Consider the following 18,352-nt stretch of genomic DNA (forward strand, 5'->3'; position numbering starts at 1 on the left):
AAAAGCGAACCCTCTCGAAAATTCTAAAATGCCCCTACCTAAGGTTGTGACAGCTGTCCATTTTCTTGGTTTTTTGGTCTTTTAACCTTTTCATTTCCCACTCCCTTGGTTGCTTCACGTATTGTTCCAGGTGTCTTCTTTTCTAACCTTTTCATTTCCCACTCCCTTGGTTGCTCCACGTATTGTTGCAGGTGTCTTCTTTTCCAATCTTCATCCCAAGTCTTTTCATTTTTCTTTTTCTTTTTCCATTTCTCTTTCTCCCGTGGCAAAAGGCTTCTTTCTCTTTCTCTCTCACTCACTTTCTTTCTCTGTAAAACTTGGAAGCTTTCTCTCTCTCAAAACAAAGCTCCTCGAGAGGGGTTTTGACGAAAATGCAGTTGAGGTTTCAGCTTCAAGGGAGAAGCTATGTAATGAAGGGAAAACAAGGGGGGGTTAAGGAGACAGAGGGTGTTTTGAATGGAGTAGTTTATTCTTACTGCCATGGCTTCTTCTCAGTTCAGAAGATTCTCAGGTTTCACTGCTTTGCAGTTTTCTTCATGAGTGTCCTTTTGTCGTGGCCATCCTTTCCAACGGATAGCATTAACATCTCAATGTTATATTAACCCCTAAATACTGAACTATCCCCTCTCGAGCCCTCGAGTAAAATTTACACCACCATCGTCGTCGATGCCATTGCTCGCTTCCAGGTTAACTTATCTATCTCTACCCTCATTGAATTTAGTTTAAATTATGTAACTTTGGTCCAATTCCAGAAATGTTGGTGTTTTAACTGTTTATTTTCTCCTATTAGTACATAATAATATAAGGTTTGCATAGTTGAATTTGACAGCGGCTATTGGGGAAGAATGTTATATTTATTACTGGCACGGATGAACACGGGGAGAAAATTGCAACTGCTGCCATGGCTCAGGGTTCCACCCCTCCTGACCATTGCAATCTCATATCTCAGTTTTTGGTTCATGGATTCCTTTTCTCTTCTACACAATTCCAAGAATCTATTCTTGGTATTTGATATATTTCATTCCTTTCTCTCTCATATATTTTTTCCTTCTTTTAATTTACTATTTTTTGGTTTATAAACAGTCACCCATGATGCGGATTGGATTTTGTGTTGTGCAGGTTTGAACAAGTTTTTGGCTTTTGGTGGTAATGTGGTGGCTATGGATAAGGACTCGTGTGGAGTGGGGTTCATGGCGGAACTGTCCGGCATGGAGCAAGAAGAGACTAAAAAAGCTTTCTTTATTTTGACTGTAGAGAAGAGAGTAAGCTATTGGAGGGTGAAAGATTGAAGAGAATAGAGGGTCACATTACATATTTGAAGTGTTTTTCCCTTATAGAATCTCCACTTTGATCGTTATAAGAAAAGCAAGGGCCTTTTCTTTTTCTTGTGCTGAAAGAAGGCTTAGAAATGGCATCAAGAGCAAGACAAAACAAAAAGGTCCTTCATTTCACACTTTCGTGCACTTTCTCCCCCCTATTTTGTTACCCTCTTGAGTTTCTTCCTCATTCACTGAACTTTTTGTGAATATTTTTGCATTTTTATCGTATTATGTTTGCCAAGTTTTTGTTTTTGTTTTGTTTTAATGTGTTTGTGAGTTTTCTAACATTTTTCCCTTCCTTAATAGTGTTTTATTTTGTCTGCAGAACAAGATGCAGGGTATCACACGCATGGATGTTGCCCTGGACGCAATGCGTCCACTTGGATTTAGGACACAACTAATTCTACGAACGGTTAATGAGCTTCTCGATGTGGGTTTTCTCTTCTCCGAATAGTTAAAGCAAAACAAGTGCTAAATATTTTGTTTTCATAATTTTGGTTTACTTTTTAACATGTAGTGTGGGAGCTTCTTCAGGTGTATGGTGGAAATCAAGGATGGTGCTTTATTGAAGAGACCTATTACAAGCTCCTAATGGAGGCCCTACTTAGCAAACAACAAGGTTCTGCAGAATATAAGGTAGAAAATATTTAGAAACTATGAAATGAATGTTGTGCAATATTTCCAGTTGAATGAATATGGTGAAAGATTTTCTCTTGGACAGCATATATAAAACACAAATTCAGTTTAGAATAGCACTTCGGAGGCTTAACAACAACTATGCTCTCGACTTTGCAGTTGATAGATACACATGCAACATTTGTTAATGCAAATACCATTCAACTACCTGTGTATATGATCATACTTGATACTACAGAGAAATTATTTTTTTTGGATAGGCAATAATGGTTGTTATGACTGCCATTAAGAGTATATTGTTGTCACTGCTATTTTTTGTTTGTTCGTTATTTTTATGCAATTCAGGTGGGAATGTAACTTACCAAATAGTTTGGTAATCTTGGAACTGGGCGTGGCACATCCGTGCTTGAAATGGTTGCTGCCTTTGAAAAAGCTTCCGGCAAGGTCATATCATATTATTTTTCATCTTCCTCTCCTCGCTCACATGAATCATCCACTCAACCTGATTTCTTAATTTTCCAGAAATTTCCATTAAAAATGTGTCCCAGAAGACCCGGGGATGCTACTGCTGTATATGCATCTACGGACAAGGCTGAGAAAGAACTTGGTTGGAAGTACGTACCCACCATCGCTTTCTTTATTTTTACTTGCTCCTCTCAATTTCATGATCATTATCATTTTTTATCTCTGGCGATATTATAAACCTACTTACTAACTCATGCACAACAAAATTAAAGATTAGCTTTATAATTGTATGGTTTACTCTGCATAATTATGAGAAGCCAACTTATGAATTGGTAATTAAAAGGATGAGGTCTATAAAACAGACGACCAACCTACTATGCTGCATTGTCGATAAACAGTTTAGAGTTATTATTATTATCGTCTTTTTTAATGGTGCAGGGCAAAATACGGTATAGAGGAAATGTGCAGGGATTTGTGGAATTGGACAAGCAAAAATCCATGGGGATACCAGGGGAAGCATTAAATGAAATTCGGTGCTCGATCGGTTGTACTTGGAGGAGGTCTTCCTCCACCATATCATATCATCTCCACTCCAGATATAATATGTTGATGTTTCTTTTGTTGATGCAATTGATTGATGGATTGATTCTTTACACTACGTATGTTGTTGGCCTAAATAATTGTCTAATTATGAATTTTCATATTGTAGAAAGGACCACTTTGATGAGTCATATATGAGAATTAATTTAAATTATTTCCCACGAAACAACGACCAATTTCTCTTCATAATTATTTGTTGGCTGCAGAGACACTTCAGTTCTTTCAAATTTCTTAGAGATTGCTGGCTATGCTCTGTGGCACATGCCGAGATCAATCCATCGATACTAACCATGTGTTTGTTTGTCTCTACGTCCAAATGAAATGCTTCAATGCTGATATTCCATACCCCAATCCCCACCCAAACCTCTCTTGAATGTACACAACAAACAGTGTAGGGGCTAAAGTGCCAAATGCAGTGTTAAACGACCACCAGTTGAAGTATGAAACTTTTAGCACTTTTTCTTTGGGTCTGAAGTCATCGAATTGGTCAGCACCAAAAGTTGACATGTTGGGCTTTAGCACGCCACTGCCAATGGCTATGGTGTATATTGATAAATAGTATAATGTTAATAGTACGGTTGATGCTTCTTTACAAATTCCATCTGTACACGTTGGTCTAAAGCACTTCAGTGATGTAGTAAGAACCAGGAGCCCCATTCCCTGTGTAAATCAATGTCATTATTGTATTTAGATTTATAATGTGTTTACGTTAAAGGATTTATTTCAAGAAATGAAAAAAGAATAAGAACGGTAGTTGATGTCAAATAGCCTGCAAAAATTAACAAAGAAACAGTTTTTTTTTTTTTTGCTTATGAGAGAAAAACAAAGTTTAAGGTTGATACCTTTTATACTGTCAATTAAAAATCATTCTAGATATAATTTTAAAAGAAAAATGTACTTTTAAATTCTATACTTTGTATTAAACGTGATCCTTTATGTTAATGAATTTGGTTGTCAAATATTAAAATAATATGTAGTTAGTTTCTAACTAATTATTTATGAAAATAAAAAATATCCAAATAAAGAATAAATCTAAATATTTTTTAAAATTTGACTAAATTCATCTATACTTTTTTATTCATTTTAAAGATATATAGGTTCAAATTCAATATAATTGAATATACAAAGAATTAATGTATATTTTAGCCTCTTATTTAACTAAAGTTGAAGAAGGAATACCAAAAATGAAAGTTAAAAATTAATTTAACTGCAAAAAAAAAAAGTTTTCTCAATAGTGTAAGTATGCTATTGCTGAAAAAAATAGTGCAAGTACTATTATTTTCTTGAAATAATTACCTGAGAAATCTCATGCCTTGCATGGTAATGAACTATGCTACTTTTTTATTTATTTATTATAATTATAATTGAAAGAAGTAGATCGTTCTTATAAGAAATGCCAGTTTTTTTGTTCCTCTTTATTTAGTCGGTAGCTTCAATTTGGCTATGCTATTTTTAAAAAGTTTAATTAGTTCTCTTACTTTTTAAAATAGGTTTAGTTTGACCCCTTCAATTTAAAATGCTCATTTTGATATATTTTTTGAAATGAAATAGCTTCTACTTAGTTAGATATAGAAAGTGCTTTTTTTTTATTCAGCCGCTTAGACACGTGCTTCTTCAATCTTAAAGTCTCAGCTTTTTTCGGTTATTTTTCTTCTTCTCTTTTTAGTCGATACGGACTGTTGTGATATAACCTAATAAAAATGATAATATTTCCCTGAGAGCATATAAGTTACTAAAGGTAAAATTTGTAAAAAGAAAGTTCTAAACTTTTAAAATTAGAATAATTCCAAAATGATTAATATTTTCAAACCAATGAAGAAAAATAAAAGTTAGTTTTCAAGTTAATGATTGGGTGAATGAATTTGTAATTTTGAGTAGGAAACTATAGAATTTAGAAGCATTATGTTGGTTGATTTGTTATGCAGAGAATCACTGAGGGACAGAACAATGTGGTAATTACTGATAGCATGTGGGTTAGGCTTCTATCTTCAACAAATCTGCCCAGCTTTACGATTGCTAAGACTGTCTCTAAAGAAAAAAGGCAAGAAGAAGCAAACGGTCATGTCCCTGAGTAAGGAAATTGTTGAAATAACCATTTGGCTCAGAAAGAAGTCAGCAACATTTTTCATCCTGCTATATATGTACATGTTTATTGTATTCATTTTATCTTATATCTATTAGAAGCTTTGTTTGTCCTAGTAATCTGGCTTTGACCTTTGTCACAATTTACCTATATGACAAAGTTTTTGTGTATCAGTACATTACAATATGTAGACTTACCATATATTGTTTACAACTATATATGCTGATTGTTAACACTTTTCCACTTCGTGCATGTTAATTCTGCAAAAGTATTAGTTATATTATGTTGTTATCTTACTCACATTTAATTTCCACTGCTTATAAGTTTGCTTTAATCAACGTTATTCACATGAAATTTTATTATTATTATTATTATTATTATTATTATATGATGTACGTGTTTCTTTTTCTTTTTCTTTCACTGTAGCTTTGGTATCTAATTTTCAAAAAAATAAAAAAATCAACCTTCCATAAATAATAGCAGTGTCTTAAGTACATTATCTTAAGTACGTTCCTTGCTCAGTATAAAAGTATAACTTCTTGAATTTTTTTTAAAGGAAAAGTATAACCTCTTGAGTTTTTTTAAAAGGAAAAATATAACCTCTTGAGAATTTTTTAAAGGAAAAGTATAACCTTAAATTTATTTAACTATTTTTAAAATGAAGCTGATTTAGTTTTGTGGTGTTTTTCTATCTAGAATTCTAAATTCTAATTTTCTATTTAAAATCTTCACAAATTCAATTGATTATCATCAATCTATTTTTCAGAATAGTTACAAATTAAAATTTAAATACAAAGCAAATTTGAGCAAAATTGACTTACATTAATTTTACCTCACTTTCAAAATGGTTTTACATCAATTTTTTTTAAAAAGGCAATTTCAAGACTTCTTTGATTGTGTTTTTGTTTTTTTAATCTATTTTTTATAATAATTTTTAAAATGGAGATGTTTTGATTTTTTAGTTTTTTAGTCACCATAACATTGCATTAGTATAAAATATTAATCAATTTTACTAATGACTAATTTTTTATAAAGGCATATATTTATTACTACTAAATAAGTTATTTATACTAATACAACTCAGTTTTATTTATTAATATTATCTTATTTATATATACTAATAATATTAACTATTAAATCCTAAAAAACAATAAATATATAATAATACTAAAATAAATATAATATTTAAAGTTAGAAACTTGGATAGTGAAGTAATTCCATCAAAGTCATGGAATAATGTACAAGAGAGAATGATCCTATGATTTGTGCTCCAAAATGTGGTTTCAATTGAGTTCTGATCCTTAACATCTATCCAGCTATTCAGTAAGGGGAATACACTCAAGCTCAATCACCAACTCACCCCTCTCAATATTTTGTAGCCTATCTGAGATTTTTCTGTTTGATCTTTCCTTCATCAAGAGATATGATACCATCTCTAATAAGGGTGTTGTTGTTGCTTGCTACAAATTTCCCAAGTTGTAATATATTTAATGTTTAATATTTAATTGATTCATGTTTCAATCTTATGGATTTATCTCTTCTTTCTTCATTCTTATTAATTTGTGTTTCATTTTCTACTTTACAATTGCAGTCATGCTATTCTCATATTTCTTTATTCGTTATTCGCTTCTGTGATCTCTTGTCTTCACCATGAGTAAGTTAGGGCAACCACGCGATTTGAAGATGTTAGTGTTCCTTTCATTTATAACTTGAATTTTTTTATAAAAAAAAATTCATACTCTATTACACTCATTGTGTATTGATCTGTAATTGATTTCTGTTTGTTGTAAACATTTATATTATAAATGTTAAAATTATATTTATTATAAATGTTAAAATTTCTTTATTGTTGTTGTTGTTGTTGTTGTTGTTGTTGTTGTTGTTGTTGTTATTATTATTATTATTATTATTATTATTATTATTATTATTATGTAGTCTCTATTCTTCTATAGTTTCTTAGTTTAATTTCTAATTAGAGAATAAATAAAAAGGATTAGTGAAGAAAATAAATTGTTGCTTTGTTGAGTGAATGTGTAACTTGACGCGCAATATCAACAAAAGATATTATTATTATTATTATTATTATTATTATTATTATTATTATTATTATTATTATTATTATTATTATTATTATTATTATTATTATTATTATTATTTAGTTATAGTTATTTGTTTCATGTTTTTCCTTCCTTACTGATTTTTCCTGGTTTTTTCCCCTTTCTGATTTTCCCGCTTGCAAGGTGATCCACGAAAAAACATTCGGCCGACAAGTTTCTTTCTTTGTGCTTTGTTTTATGCATGTTTATTATTATTATTATTATTATTATTATTATTATTATTATTATTATTATTATTATTATTATTATTATTATTTTGATGGAAGGTTCAAGCTATTTGAGAGGTACTTCAACTTCAAATTTCATGCTATCCTGCTATAGATTTATCTCTTCTTTCTTCATTCCTATTAATTCATGTTTCATTTTCTTCTTGAAAATTGCAGTCATGTTATTCTCATATTTCTTCGTTCGTTATTCGCTTTTGTGATCTCTTATCTCCACCAGGAGTAGATCAAGACAACCACGAGATTTGAAGACGTTAGTGTTCCTCTCATTTTTTCACTTGAATTTTTTTAAAATAAAATATCATGCTCTGTTACACTCGCTGTGTATTTATATGCAATTATCTGATTTCTGTTTGTTGTAAACATTTATATTATAAATGTTAACATTATTTTTATTATTTATTCAATTCTTTGATTTTGAAAGAGATAGCGACAATTCCTAGAGAGAGAAAGAGCCAACAAAAAGAGATTGGGCAAGAAAGCTATGCTAAAAAACATTATTATGATGATGATGATGATGATGATGATGATGTAGGCTCTGTTCTTCTATAGTTTCTTGCTTTATTTTCTAATCAGATAATAAATAAAAAAGATTAGGGAAGAAAATAAATTGGTAATTAGAAGACAAAAGGATTGGGATGACAATGACACTGATTAAACTACCTTTTGTAGTTTACAATTTTTGAGAAATGTTTTTGAATGATGTACTTTGAACAATTAGTTAATTATAAACATTAACTTTCTTCATAATTTATTTCTGAATTTAATTTTAAGCCTATATTGCAATTAAAAAAAACTTACAAAGTGACTTGAGGGTTCTAGAAACGTTGCATTTTCTGTTCTTGATATGACTCTCTTCTCATCTATCTCGCCGTCGTTCCTGTACGATATAGCTCAGCCTCCACCGCTACATTTATCTCTTCTTCTTTCGGATTCGCATTTCTCTTTCTCCGCAACAACACACTCACCTTCAGGTATTTCCTTCTTCCTTTTTGCATTTCTCTGTCTCCACTGCAACACACTCACCTTCAGGTATTTCCTTCTTCTTTTTTGTTTTTCTTTGCTTTGTTTTTGGGAAAGTTCCATTTGTTTACCAATTTGTTTATGCAGTAATCCTACATTTCTTTTAATTCATTCATCGAAAATCAATTGGCGAACCACCCGTGCGTATGCACAGGTTACCCACTAGTTTATATATAATTATATTATTATATATATTATATGTAATTATTTCATATTTTATAAGTTTATGTTATTTATTTTATATTAAATTATATATACGTTGATTGAATTAAATGTAATTAATAATTAAATCTGATTTATTTGGACATACTTTTTTTTTAAATGTGATGAGATTTCCTTGAGTTTCTCTAAATCCAATAAAACTGGATGGGTATAGACTTAAGTTCTATTTTTTCATCCCATCTTTTATAAATCTAAACCCACCATCCCATTTGGGAGATAAAAATAAAAATAGACAAACTTACTATCAACCCGTATTCTTAAATGATATGACAATTTATATTACATATATTTATAATAACAATATACAAAAGTTACTATTTTGTTATTCTAAGATTTGAAAACATTTGTCACACTCTTTAGCCACATGAAAAGAATAACATGGAATGAAATTAGGAGCACGAGACTAGTGAGCAGAATATGTATGCAAGTGAATCTACGTTGAGCACGCAACAAGCGCCCAAAAGGAGCGTAGCTTTTTTAACGCGCACGCACACACTCTTCTCTCTCTCACACCCCACCTTTCGCTATATAAAGTCTCCCAAACACAACGCCATTGTCTCCATCTTTGAAGCCTACATATACAGCACTACTCTCTGATCAGTTTTTTCTTGGTCTCCGAATCACAAACTCTTCGAAAAAACTAACATTAATGGCTCCGAGGGATATCAATAGATCTAACGTTGTTGTTGCCGGAGGATCCAACCCGACCCGTAAAGAGATCCGATACCGCGGCGTGAGGAAGCGGCCGTGGGGCCGCTACGCCGCCGAGATCCGCGATCCCGGCAAGAAGACGCGCGTCTGGCTAGGAACGTTCGACACCGCGGAGGAGGCGGCGCGTGCGTACGATGCGGCGGCGCGTGAGTTCCGCGGCGCAAAGGCTAAGACCAATTTCCCCACCCACGCGGAGCTGACGCACGCGGCGGCGCGTAGCCCCAGCCAGAGCAGCACGTTGGATTCGTCCTCTCCCCCGACGCCGCCGTTGGACCTCACTCTTGCCGCCCCACTCGCCGCCGGTGGCGCGTTGGTGTTCCCAGTGGCGCGGCCCGTGGTCTTCTTCGACGCGTTCGAGCGTGCCGAGGTGCGCGCGTCGTTCGATCTTCCCGTGGCGGCGTTCAGCGACTCGGACTCGTCCACGGTCATGGATTACGAGCGGGGCTCACGTCGGAGAGTGTTGGATCTTGACCTTAATGTCCCTCCTCCGCCCGAGGTTGCCTGAACCGGAAAAAAGATCCGGTTTTTTCGCAGCTCGGTTTTTCTCTCTCTATCTGAGTGAGTGGCGATTATCAATTTATCGTAGTAGCTGACACGGTGCTAGAGTTTATGTAAATATATTATAAATAGATTACAATTAACCAAACCAAAAAGAAAAAGCAGGCTTATGTTTTTTTTTCTCTATTCTGCTTTTTTTTTTCCTTTTCGCAAAGGAAGAAGGAATTTCTTACCTCACTGTTGCCCGGTGATGTTAACTTTTTATATATATAATGCCATTTCTATATTAATTATATGTATTTTTTACTTTATATTCTTTGCTGTTTCTGTCTTATAATAGAACAGCGGAGTATTCATGTTACGCAGTTTTTTTTGTCTTTATTAATTGGGATTTTACGTTAATAAGAACCATGACATGTATAACCCATATTACCAATATTCGTTTTATCTCTTGTTACGTTAGTATTATTTTGGATAAACTATTTGCTCTATTTATTTCTGGTTAAATTTAATCTTAGTTTTGTACATTTTTAAAATCGATAATTTAAAAAATTGATAATTTTTGTAATTGTGTTTATGGAATTAATCCCTTTCTTTAATGTGTTAATTCTGATTGATGAAATAGTTAACGATATAAAAAACGGAGTCAAGTTCAAGAGTGTACATATCTGTCTTGAAATTCACAAACATCAAATATGATTGATGGAGTTAGAGTGAAAAATCAATTTTGAAAAATAAGATTCCAAAATCATCACTTAAGAAGTAATAAGATTAGGCTTAATAATTTTTTTTACTTAAAAAATATAAGTTATTTTTAGATTATTATTTAATATTTTTTTCAATCATATATTATAAAAAATTTAATTTAATTTTATTATTTGTTGTTAGTAATTTTTTTTAAATGATGATGTGACATATAAAACATCATATCATTTTGTCTTAACATAGACATTGTTTTATTGTTACGTTATTATTTTTAATGACGTGATAATGATATATTAGTAATTAGATATGATAATATGATATTTCGTTAAATAATTAAAATTTTTTAGATAAATATTTGATAAAAAATAATTTTTAAGGTAATAATTTAAAAATGATATTTTTTTTTATAAAAAACTTATTTAATTTAATCTAAAAAATAACTTTTTAGTTAATAAATAATAAGGAAGAATTTTATTAAAATAAATAATTTAATTTCAAATAAAATAATAAATGATAAATTTTATTGAAAATAAAAATGATAATAATAAATTTAAATTATGTTTAAAAGTAAATCTTATAAGTCAGTAACAAAAAATAGTTTTTCAAATACTTTTTTTTATCAAATATTTATAAATTTATCAAAAAAATTAAAAATTAATTAAATAACTTAATGAACTTACATGTAATTTAATTTTATATACACTTAAAGAAACTTTATCATATTCATTTTTTTTAAGATAATTCCTTATTTAAAATAAAAAAAAACACATTAAATTAATAAAATATTTTTTATTGGTAGGAATAAAAAAATATTATTTGAAATTTACAATAACTCAATGATTATTTTTATCAAGTTTAATCAACTTAACTAAATTAATAAGATAATATTAAAGGTATTAAAGAGTTAAGATGCTATTTAATATTTAGATAAAATTAAGAAGAGAATCTAACAAAATCAAATGGTAAGATACAAAATTTGGGTTCAAAGAATAGTAAAGGAAGAGTGAAGCAAGACATAGCATGTTATGTGTGTACATTGATTATAGATTGTAAAACATCAATTATATATAATTTAAATAAGTTTTTCATGACATATATTAAATAAGTTTTTCATGCATGAAAAATAGGTCGTTTTCAAATTACTACCTGAAAATTCATTTTTTTTTATCAAATACTTACTTGAAAAAAAAATTTAGTTTCATTTTATTACCTATCATTAGTTGTCTTCCGTTAAGTGATAACATGAGATGGATAGAGTGTTATGTGATCATGCTCAATCATTGATATGTCAGTGCCACGTAATTGAATGTGTGATGATGTGTCAATGAGGTATTCATGACAAAATGTGATGACGTGACATTCTTTCTGTCACATCATCACTTAATGAAAAACAACTAATAACAAGTAATAAAAAAATTTTAAAAAATTGGATATTTGATTAAAAAAAATAAATATTAGGTTATAATATGAAAACAACTTATATTATAGGTAAAAACTTAATTAAACCAAGAGGTTATGGTTAAGTTTATTCAGAAAATGAAGAGATCTATTTAATTTATTAGTATCATATTTATATATTTTATTTTCTTTTTTCTTTATTTTCAATGTCCATCCCCTATTTTTTTTACAAACATTAATTATTCCCCTTAATAATGGACGTAATAAAAGGTTGTAAGTTGCAATAGAAAATAGTTATTTAGGATGAAATTCAAATCGAGGACAAGTTTGATTTTTCGATCAACCAAATGGAACATTAATTAGACGCAAAAAGCATTAATTGGGTTGGATGAGATCTAGCAGGCATGTAGCCGACATAGTTGAGCTTTTGATTAAGCCAGCAATTACTTAGTTGATTTTATCAATTTATATTAATTTCCCTTGGTTGTCTTTCAATTCGTTTTTCCCTAATCAGCCAATGCACAACGTAAAAGGTATAATAGCCAAAAATGTGGGTAATGGTGTCACAGTGAGGCCCACTTCTTCTCACGACAGGGTACGGCGTTTGAAAATTGAAAAGCAAAGAAAGGAAAAGAAGCTTTTGCAGGTTGATGATGGGAAGCGTGGGTTTGAAGGTTCTATAGATCGAAGACGGTTCATTTCGTCAACCTCGTGATTTGAGTGCCCTCTTTCTTGTCCCGTTTCTGCGCGGATCTCAATGCTACGTCAAATCTACGGCCACACTTAACACAAATTGAAAGAAAATTAAGAATATATGATTTTTTAATTAAGAATATATGAATATGTGGGTCCACAAAGTGAGGACCATAAAACCATTGGGCATTCTTCTGTTCATTACAGAAAAAAGAAACTAACATCTACGTATGTATTCGTATATCATTTTATAGTAATAGTATGTTGAATTTATACTTGGAAACTAACATATGCATACAGAATTATACATGTGATTAAATAATATTTTTAAATGTTTTCAAGTAAAATACTAGTATAATAAATGCATTTTTTTTTTCAGTAACCAGTATTACATACTACACCATTCATTTGAAAATATGATAATCTTCATATTTCTCATATAATCATGTTCTATTTATATATTTTGTGACTCGTTATATAAATTTATATGTTTGATCAAATTATTATTTTTAATTATTTATTTAATAAGTTCTTTATTATTTTAATTTTTACTTGAAGGTTTTTATATAATATTAATATAACATTTATTAATTATTCTTAAAATAACAACGTATAACTTATCTTTAAGATTTTAAAATAAAAAATTTAAATTACTATTGTTGTTGACATAAATTTTTATTTGTATCATTATTAAAATTATATTTTATATTTTAAATATACTCTCAAATATTTATACGGTGCAGAATACTTGTTTGTTTTATGTATGAAAAAATATTTAGCAAACTTTTCTTCCATCTCATTTCAGCCATATTACTTTTATTTAATTTTTGTTATCAAATCAATTATCGTCATTTTTTCCCCACTTATACACCAAAGTTCTTCATGCATTTATATTCAGATTTTACTTTTTTACGTGAGATAAGCTGCCAGCAATGAGATTTGGAAATTGTTAATTGATGTATAGAAAAAGAAATAAAAGAGAAAAAATTAATAAACATAATAAACAATATAATGTCATAAAAAGAAATAAAAAATAAAAGAGTAAAGTGAATGTTAGAATTATTGAGATGAAATTAAGAAGCCCCATACTCATGAGATTTTTCTAAAAAGAAATAAAAAATAAAAGAGTAAAGTGAATGTTAGAATTATTGAGATGAAATTAAGAAGCCCCATACTCATGAGATTTTTCTTTTTTATAAGTTCAAACAACATTTATACTACATTTAAGAAAATATTTAATATACATATATTAATATATCATATTTCAACCCCAACTCCGGATGCATAAATATCGATACTCTTTTATTTACTTCAGCTTTTTATTGTTTATATTTTAAAAAAGAAAAAAGAAATAAAAAAACTCGAGCACTTTAAACTTCATTTGGGGACGGCACGGACGGCGAAAAACGGTGTTTAGGTTGTAGAGAGAGCGAATGAGAAGGCATATGTGAGGGCCCACATGTGCGTTCCTTCTCATCCGTGTTGACTGTGTACCTCCCTGTCGGAGTTTATGTATTGTTGTCTTCACGCTATCTTTCACTGGCCCCACCTTCCTTTTAGGATTAGGGTCTCCACCTTTTTCCATTTCCCTTTTATTTTCTCTTTTTTGGCCTTAACTAAAGTCTGTATTTTTTTTAACAAAATAATAATTTTAACTAAACATAGTTTTCAATTTTTATATTATAATTAATTAAATATTTATAAAACGGAAAAAATTTTAATTAAATATATATATATATATAATTAAAAACGATTTAATCATTTTCTAGAAAACAATTTTTTACCAAATAGATTATTAAAATTTTAGATTAATTAATTAAATATTTATTAACAAATACTAAAATAAAATAATTTACTACTTTTTCAGAAGAATAAATTTTTTACAAATAGATTATAACTATTCTATTAGGCATAATAACTCCTCTAATATTTTAAAAGAATTTCAATTAAGTCCTCTTATTTTAAAAAATAATTCCACCAAATCCTATGCGTCCAATTAGGTTCACATCGTTAGAATTGAAAATTTAGACAGTTTTCTTTTATGAATAGTAATAATTTTTATTACGGTGATAAATCACCCATGTTTATTAGTATTATTTTTAAATTAAAAATTATAAAGTGTGGCGGAGGAGGACAAGAAGGCCAGGGCGGGCAGGGACGTGAAGCTCGTCATGGCACAAATCATGTTTCTGCAGAAGAATTTTGTGGATGAAGCTTTAGGGATTTCAGGCCTTACTTTTGTAGAGGCCTTACTCTTTCATATGACGGACGAAATCCATGGAGATGGAGAAAGAAGGAGATGCAAGGGAGAGAGAAGGAAAGGGACAAAAGGAAGAAAGGAGGAGGCTGGGGTGGTGGAAAGAAGAAAAAAAATAAGAATGAATCTTAGTTATTAAATTAAAAAATAATAATAAATAAGCTTAAATGTATTTTTTTAGTAAGTTAGACTTTTTATTATTATTAATGTATGTAAGTTTCTTTTTTTTTTTTTATAGTTTTTACATGAATTAAAACAGAACAAAGTATCTTATATAAATTAAAATTGAAAAAAACATCAACTTACAGAAATTAAAGTTAAAAAAAAAATTACAAATATAAAAAAATAAAAAGTGTTAATTTATACAAAATGCCAGATATTACCATTTTAATGACTTCAAAACAATTAAATGAAAATGATTTGATTGAAACGTTTTAAAAATTAAAAAACTTGATTGATTGAATTTTTTTAAAATATCATATAACCTAATTGAATACTTTTTTATATATAAATAAGCACTTAAAATAAAGTTGATGAATAGTGTATTTCGTTAAATATCAAACTAGTGATACATTTGTTTATATAGCTATGTATTAGCAATTTCATGTTTCGGAATTCGGAGACTTCTGAGCCAAACATACTTTTTCAAACTTTTTCATGAATGTTTTAGTTAATTGATAACGTAGTCTTTAAGTTGTAAAACAAATAAAATGAACGATAATTTCAAGGTGCCGGCTAGAATTAACTACCTAATGGGTGGTTTATGACGAAACACCCAAAATGAGCTTGTAATAGTATGTTATTTTGACCTATTAGTAACAATTTCATGTTTATTTTTTAGTTTTTATAACTTTCAATTTTCTCATTATTTCTCTTCGTCAAATTTGAGTTTGTTTTCCTTCTCACCGTATCATTTTTCCATAAATGCTTTTCATTGTTTTCATCTTGCTTTCAAAGTTTCATCTTCAATGCTTGTTGCACTATTCCCATATCCTGGAGTCTTACAAGCTTTCCTTTGCAACGAAAAGATGCATTGCTATTAATTAGTAACGATTATTTTTTAATTAAAAAATTTACCGTAAAATTTAACTCCAATAACTCCATCGTTCAAACTTCTAATGGATGAAAATAAACTTTTTAACATAATTTTTTTATGAACAATCAACATCAATTTTAAATTGATGTTGAAATTAATATCATTAAAAGTATCATTTTTAATATCGGTTATGAAAATTGATGTTGAAATTCACTATACAACATCGATTTTCCTCAAAATTAATGTGGTATAATAGGAAATAAACAAAAAACAAAAATAATTCCAAAATAACATCAGTTTTGAAAAAACAAATGTTGTAATGCACGATATAACATCGGTTCTGGCAAAACTAATGTTGTATAGTACTTACAACATTGGTTTTACCAGAATTGATATTGTTTTGCTATTATACAACATCGGTTTTGATCAAAACCGATACTCTATTATGCATTACAACATCGGTTTTGCTAGAACAGATGTTGTTTTTTGTATTTTTAAAATATTTTGTCTATTTTGTTAATATTATCCAAACCTGCAAATTGAAAACAAAACCAATCCAAGCTAGAACCAATACAAATAGTATGATATATTATATTCAAATTATTATTGAATAGATACTATCAAATAAAGAAACACTGAAAGTAATGAAACAATACTCTCAATACATATAATCATTTATAACCTAAACTAAACATAACTATAACAATTGTAAAATTTCTTAAACACTTAGTGCTTCATTCCTAACTCTCAGTAAACATTTTGCCCATTGAATGCAAATTGTCTTTACTCTCTCTGGTTCCAATGGTATTGGATCGGTAAAATTATGCATCATATAATAAAACATAAGTTAATCAGTGTAAATAATAACAACTATAACAAATGAAATTAGGTATGAAGTAAACAATTACCATTTCTCAGTTATCCTTCAAACCTCCTAGGACTATGGTTGACATCCAATGCATTCCTCTTTGCTTATTACACTAAATTTAATAACAAATTCAAAGTTATTCCAAAATTAGTGTACAAAGTAATAAAATGTCATTTTGAAGAGACCAAACATTGTTTAAATTACTTACTTTAAATGGAATCCATTTAACAGTTGCCTTCGATTTACTTTCATGTTTATCGTTGAATCCCTTCAAAGCACTGGTTGAGAGAACACATGCATGTATGTTGTACGATTAAACTATTGATGTCAAATACTAATGATAAGTAAATGTGTTACAAATTAAAAATGACTTGTTAACCATTCCTTTCAAGTAGTTGTCAGGCCTATTGTGCAAGGAAAAAAACCAGGTGACAACATTGCCCTTAGGACATATAACCACCAGTTGCCAATGTCCATCGCATTGGAGAACATTAAGTTATTGTAATGCATACATTATTTAAATTTATTTGTTTAGTTTTACTTACTCATTCATTTCTTAATATAATCCTCAAATTCAAACTGCGATTGCCCTGATCTCTATATGGATTGTGGCTTAAGGAATCCAAACAAAGATTCATTCCCTGATTGCAGACTTAACTCATTCATATACGAATGAATCTAGTATAAAAAATGACTATTCCCAAACCGTCTAAACAAATAATTCAAGATTCAATACAATGATTAATCCAAGATGTCTGTATTAATCATTGTATTGAATCTCAAACGAGAAACTAAGATTCACTCATAATGAACATAACTTATATATAAAACAAAATCATTAATAGAACGAACATGTACATTAAAATAATCATACCACACACAACTTTTATCAAGTAATTTTAAACTTGTAAAATATTGAAGTGAATATAGTATGTGCGGGGAATATTTGCAGCAATGATGATTATCCAATAGATAAAAATGGGTCCAATAGTTGTTGTTAAATATTTGCAGTGAATATAGTATTTGTAAGACAATTGTTACGTCAATAACTGGGCTTCTGTGTGATCTGCAGTCAGTGACTTCGGGGCTTCTTTTCTTTGCCGATTTAGTAGTCTAACTGAAGTTTTCAAATTTTAACATTTGCCATCCACAAAGAGAAAACAAGACAACAACTATGAGTAATGACATATATCATTTTCTGAAAATATCGAACAAGTTTTCTTAGTTTTCTAAAAATTGATACCATTTTTATATAGTTAGAGAAACCAAACAACAATAGATCATACAAACTGCCAAGCTGTCTTAATCTTCTTTACACACAATCCAACAATATAAACTTATATGTATACCTTAGTGTTTGTATGGATATAAAGGTGTCCAAATTATTAGAATTTAAATCTTCTTGAATGCTATATATTCGATTTAGAATATTCTAATTGAGTATGAGCGTCAAGAAGAAGGTGATGACTCGAAGGCGGTTTGTTGTAACAACAACTA

At 29.6% G+C, this 18,352-nt stretch overlaps 2 protein-coding genes and 1 long non-coding RNA gene across 4 annotated transcripts; all 3 read left to right on the plus strand.

The window, feature by feature from the left end:
• Positions 1-857: 857 nt before the first annotated feature.
• LOC102661326 (uncharacterized) lies at positions 858-1,746 on the plus strand. Of its 2 annotated transcripts, XR_005887429.1 has the most exons (3): positions 858-1,004; positions 1,120-1,438; positions 1,645-1,746. XR_005887429.1 is itself a non-coding variant. In XM_026124654.2 (2 exons), exons 1-2 carry the CDS (start codon positions 902-904, stop codon positions 1,287-1,289), a joined length of 273 nt encoding a protein of 90 aa, XP_025980439.1. In that variant the 5' UTR covers positions 858-901; the 3' UTR covers positions 1,290-1,658. The 2 variants fall into 2 exon arrangements, 1 of the variants encoding a protein (XP_025980439.1); XM_026124654.2 differs by having other exon boundaries at positions 1,120-1,658.
• A 614-nt stretch (positions 1,747-2,360) lies between these two features.
• On the plus strand, positions 2,361-2,984 carry LOC121173131 (uncharacterized). The gene is made up of 3 exons (XR_005887430.1): positions 2,361-2,399; positions 2,478-2,569; positions 2,859-2,984. It is a non-coding gene; the product is annotated as an uncharacterized lncRNA (long non-coding RNA).
• A 5,820-nt stretch (positions 2,985-8,804) lies between these two features.
• LOC100785455 (ethylene-responsive transcription factor 4) lies at positions 8,805-10,188 on the plus strand. The gene has a single exon (XM_041007186.1). The coding sequence runs from the start codon at positions 9,339-9,341 to the stop codon at positions 9,903-9,905; it is 567 nt and encodes a 188-aa protein (XP_040863120.1). The 5' UTR covers positions 8,805-9,338; the 3' UTR covers positions 9,906-10,188.
• The last annotated feature ends 8,164 nt before the right edge of the window (positions 10,189-18,352 follow it).

Source organism: Glycine max, chromosome 12, assembly GCF_000004515.6.
Source record: "Glycine max cultivar Williams 82 chromosome 12, Glycine_max_v4.0, whole genome shotgun sequence".
Lineage (NCBI taxonomy): Eukaryota > Viridiplantae > Streptophyta > Magnoliopsida > Fabales > Fabaceae > Glycine > Glycine max.